The 5,201-nt window shown below is 36.3% G+C and overlaps 2 protein-coding genes across 6 annotated transcripts in view; one reads left to right on the top strand and one right to left on the bottom strand.

Annotated features, from left to right (window-relative positions):
• LOC108968884 (BTB/POZ domain-containing protein 6-A) overlaps positions 1-1,809 on the top strand; it is a 7,980-nt gene extending 6,171 nt beyond the window's left edge. For all 5 annotated transcript variants that reach the window (XM_018933205.1, XM_018933204.1, XM_018933202.1 and 2 more), the window contains exon 2: positions 366-1,809. In XM_018933205.1, coding sequence (XP_018788750.1) covers positions 366-1,757 — 1,392 coding nt within the window. In that variant the 3' untranslated portion in view covers positions 1,758-1,809. The remainder of the gene's footprint in view (positions 1-365) is intronic.
• Positions 1-3,270, bottom strand: part of LOC108968885 — a 15,585-nt gene extending 12,315 nt beyond the window's left edge. The window contains exon 1 of the mRNA XM_018933208.1: positions 3,244-3,270. The gene's annotated coding sequence lies outside the window, so the exon portion shown is untranslated. The remainder of the gene's footprint in view (positions 1-3,243) is intronic.
• Positions 3,271-5,201: the final 1,931 nt, after the last annotated feature.

Genomic DNA, 5,201 nt, shown 5'->3' with positions numbered 1-5,201 from the left:
ATTAGTATTTTCATGATGTTCCTACAGTTTGATCTATCGGGTGCCAATAGGAATTTTGTGCATTCCCGATCTAACGTTTTGCAAATGACTTTTGTAGTTTTTCACCAAGGTAGCACGTTCCCTCTGGTTTTGATTGTCTTTTTCTTGCTCCTGTCGAGATCGTCGTGTAAACAATGCGAGGGTTTCCCAATTAGAAGCCACTATAAAGTATATATTCATATGTATATAAATCATCAGTGTGACGAGCTGAGTCGATTTAGCCATGCCCGTCTGTCCCTCTGTCCGTCGGTATAAACCATTCGTTTTTTCTTTTTTTTTTTTTAATTAAATATTGTATATTTATTATCTTATTTTTTCACTTTTAGATGAATTCCATATTCTTGCCGAGCTACTCACAACCGGTGTCGGCACCGCAGACCAAATCCGTTCAGCTGGCTCATCAGCTTATGGACAACGCCGCTATGGCGGCACAATTTAGTCGGCGCTTCGAACAACTTTTGCGCTCTGAGAAATTCTATGATTGTGTTTTTCATATTGCCGGCGCCCAGTTAAAGTGTCACAAATTGATACTCTCCACGGCGAGTCCAGTTTTCGAAGCCATGTTTTATGGACCGCTACGCGAACAACAACAAGAAATCGAAATTTTGGATATTAGCGCCGAGACTTTCCAAATGCTTTTAAATTACATATACGCCGGCGTCATAGACTTTGAGTCGCTCACGCTGGAGGACGCTATCGAGCTATACTATTGCGCTGAGAAATATTTAATCACCGATTTGACCAATAGTTGTCTGGTAGCGATAGCGCGCAAGCTACGCTACAACAATATATTACCCGCGCTGGAACTTTGTGTCTGCATGGATCTGCGTGATTTGCTAGACGTTTGCATGTCATTCTTTACACGCTGCTGCATCAATAATCCACAATACATGACCTCACATAAGAATCACTATGTGCATGTATCCAAAGATTGCATTAAGGCGATCATAGCGGCTAATAAGAGTGAGAAGACCAGCAAACAGCTGTTGTGGTTCGTCTATGAGTGGTGTCAGCAGGAATGTCACGAATTAGGTTTACAGCAGGAAGATTGTGCATTAATTATAAATGATCTCCAATTGCCCGTAAGCGGTGTTGAGTGTGAAGATCATGCGCTCCAGTCGTCACAACAGCCAAAACAACAATGCCATGCGATTGAACGYAGCTATTTCAAGGCATGTCGTCCTTTTATTGTCGATCAGGACACAAACGAATGGACTTTGTATGTAAAATGTGATCGATTTATTGCATTACGCGGTCTGATTATCTGTAGTCGCTTAACGCCAAACATTTCACCGATGTCGCACTATGCTTTCAACATACCCAGCGAGTACTGTGAAAATTTACAAATTGAGATTGTAGCGCCTGCCATAAATGCTAACCAGCAGCAGCTGGCACAGAGTAGCGGTAGCGATGGTGAGAGTGATGAAAGTGATCAAGAGCCGAATGTGGCGAATGGCGTTGAGACAGTTCTRTGGCAGCACAATGTGGCAAAACAGCTGACAAGATATAATTGTGATATGAATATCGAGTGGGGTGATGGTTTGCTGCTAACGCCTGATATAGAGTACAAGATTCGTCTGGTGTGGCGTACAGATGCATACGGCTCGGAGTATCCATGTAGTTTGCAGTCGGATTTTGTTGAAGGCATACGTTTTAGGGATGTGCCAGCGCAAATCGGCAGTTTAGTGAAGGGCTTGCGATTTACAAATTTAGTTTAAAAATTGCTACAGAAAATATTTGAATTTTATTATTTCAAAACTCTAATGCTTAATTAACACTAAATTAAAAAATAAAAAATAAATAAATAAATTCTGAGAAAGGGTAAAAAAATTTAAGGTTTTGATTTACTGCTATTAGTAGATAAATTTGAGTGGATTTCTGCTGTTTCTAACAATAGGTCAATAAACCATACACGTTCTTTATACTAACTTCATTTTTTCAACATTTCTTTTMAAAATTTTTTACCTACACATATACTTATGTATGTGAGAACAAACATATGTTTATCCATTTCTTTTTTATTTATTCAAATTTGCCTCATTAAGCAGTATTTAACCTTCTTCGTCGTCGCAAACCAGTTTATTGTATTCAATGAATTCATATGGATAAGTATGGGCACACATACATATTTACATACATATGTATATTGATAAAATCTGAGATCGTTTTCCATCAATCATGCATATGCAAATATGCAAATACATACATACATACTTACAAACGTTTGTTCATATATGTATGTATGTAGGAATCCGCCTACTTTCGCCATATTCATAAAACATGATTTCTAACATAAAACTTTCATTTCATATGCAATGAATTTTTAATTTTTTATTAGAAATTAAAGCATATTGACTAGTAACCATGAGCCACTGCAAAGTACTCACCGATCCAAACGGGGTTAGATCGCYGAAAAAACAGCMCTTGGTCGGATAAAATCCGAGTCAATTCCGRTACGTAGAACCGACTGCCGTGGGAATTGTAGCAGGTTAAACTCCTACTTATTCAGAATTGACCCTGACATACCCAATGTATGTCCTGCATGCAACCAGTCCCCGCATGATACTGGCCACCTTTTTGCATGGCCTATAAACCCTACTCATCTAACACCCTTCTGCCTTTGGTCCGATCCCGCCGAAACGGCATGTTTCCTTGGCCTCTCGTTAGATGACCTCGACGACAATTTGCGTTGTAACCCTTCCCATCCTAACGGAGATTAGATAACCTTTAAAACAACAACAAGCCACTGCAAAAGTAGCGATCTTCGTTTAGAAATCAAATATATAATGCATGCATATATGTACACACTTATGTACATAGCACCCTATTGGTAGACGATTGCCTAATTGGAGTATTATTGTCTAATAAGAGCATCATAACGCATACATTTGYCTTGAGCAGACGGTTTTATATCCGTTGCCTCTTTAATATTTAGCTGTTAGATTGTACATGCGTGCGAAGAGACCATATCCTTGAAAAGGATGTCAAAAGGTCAATATTAAGTTTAGGTTGAATTTGGATCATCAGAAGCGCGCTCGCAAACTTAATATATAATAATATAATTCCAATCACGATATCATAAAAGGATACGCAAAATAAGACTTTTTGTGCTACCTAAGTTCAAATTCTACGACAACGTTGATGGATACGTAGAATTTCTAATTATACGTCAACAAGAATACAAAAGAAGAAATGAAAACTTACCGCCTACAACTTATAAGTATATGTGTGTAAATAGTTAATGTTATTTAAAAAAATAAAATAAACACTAGAACGATGCAAATGATAAACAATTCAACAAATGTGTGTATAAACAAAACTAAAACTTACAGCTGTTTGCTGCAATCAGTGTTGTGCAAAACCATATTTATTGTTTGCAAATTCTTTCAATGCAACTCTGTAGTTTTGGAAATCTGGGCGTACTCAYTTTCTTGCAAGTCAAACATGGCTTGAATCATACCTTAATTAACAGAAAGCGCTATCAGAGATTTGCATTTAAGTTCCTATGTATTTCTTGAGGCCGATTTGAGAAAAAATAACGAAACGTGTGATCTTTCGTTTGGTAGTCAAAGACATGAAAACCCCTATTAGATAGATTATTTATGTGACAGTTTTCACATACGGCATAGTTATGTTATCTTTGCATAACTGAAAGCTCAATACAATAAACTTTATAAATAAACAAAAAAAAAAAAAACATATGAGACACTTATAAAACCGCGACACAAAATAAAACCCTTCAAAAAAAGGAATTTAGCAGGATATTGCTAATAAAAAACACCTTTGTAGCACATTACTTTTATTTTGAAAGCAAAATAGTTTTTTGAAGTTTTAGTAACTCCAATAAATTATATAAAAAATTTATTTTGCAACTTTTAAGAAATTTTATGTAGTACCTAGCAATACGACTATGCATTCAGCACATTTCACCTAGCAATACGACTCTGTATTCAGCACATTTCACGTAAAAAGTGTTTTGTGCCTGTCACACGTTCAATATTTATTGTTATACAATATTTAGATCATGACTAATTTTAAATCTTTGCAATGCTCCSTTTCGTCGCATAGTAAATTTATATATCAAATCTGCTAAACGTTGACTGTGTATTGCGCTATTCACAGTCCACGGTACGGCTTTCAAAATATTTAACTTACTTGTRATATGAATAGCAAAGCAGCAATATTACATATTAAAAGCTCGATAAATATTGCCACACTTTGTCGTGATCAATATATGTACATATGTATATATATTGAACATGTGGCAGTCRCCTTATGTTGTTCTCTCATTTCATATCAACCGTCGGGGATTGTTTAGTATCGCGCCGGTTAAGTATCGTTTATGGAGAAAAACAGGAGGCGGGCTACCCCCCTTACGCCCCCTTGTTGGAAAGAGGAAGGGTCGAATTTCTTAATAAACCCCCCCTCGACCCGCTATAGACCTGTAGGGAGCCCTTTCAAAATGACCAAAAATCAGTGTTTTTGCTCATTTTTCCATACAAACTGAAACYAATGCAACCCAGCCAACGTTTTTGTATGGACAAGAAATCAAAATAAAGAAAACCAAAATGAAATCGTTAAGAAATGTAAAGCCTTAATTTGTTTTATACTTAAATTTGTAAAATGATGCTTCATCGATATTTCCTCCACAGAATTTTAGCATTTCCTTCCTTTCTGCATTGGCCCTGGCCGGTCCAACACCGTCTACGCCATCCACAGTATTTTAGCTTTTCGCGTTCACTTCATACATTTATTGCTAAGTGGGTGTAATTCATTCCCTTTTGTTCGTGCTTTCTYGGTAATTTGACAGTGCACATTAGGCAGTMATTTTGGTTTTTMCATTATTGAACTCAATGCAGAAAAAGGTGTATTTTATTTTTAAGATTTACAAAGAAGTTAACCATCAAAAGTAATTAAAAACATTACTAGTGGTTTTTATAATTCATAAGTAATATATGTGCGTGAAAATGTATCCAAAATTAGTTTGGTACAATGCACAACAGATGAAAATACGTATGCTAGATACTTTTAAAAAATAGCATAGCATGAAATAAGTTCCTTCTGGGAATTACAARCTACGTGACAAAATTAATATATATTGATCAGGATATTAATATATGGTAAGGGGTTTCACAAAGTTATAAGTAAGATGACCGTCGACT

This window comes from Bactrocera latifrons, unplaced genomic scaffold, assembly GCF_001853355.1.
Source record: "Bactrocera latifrons isolate USDA-ARS-PBARC rearing strain unplaced genomic scaffold, ASM185335v1 scaffold_230, whole genome shotgun sequence".
Lineage (NCBI taxonomy): Eukaryota > Metazoa > Arthropoda > Insecta > Diptera > Tephritidae > Bactrocera > Bactrocera latifrons.
The sequence above is the reverse complement of the archived record's forward strand: the minus strand, read 5'-3'. Positions and strand labels throughout refer to the sequence as shown.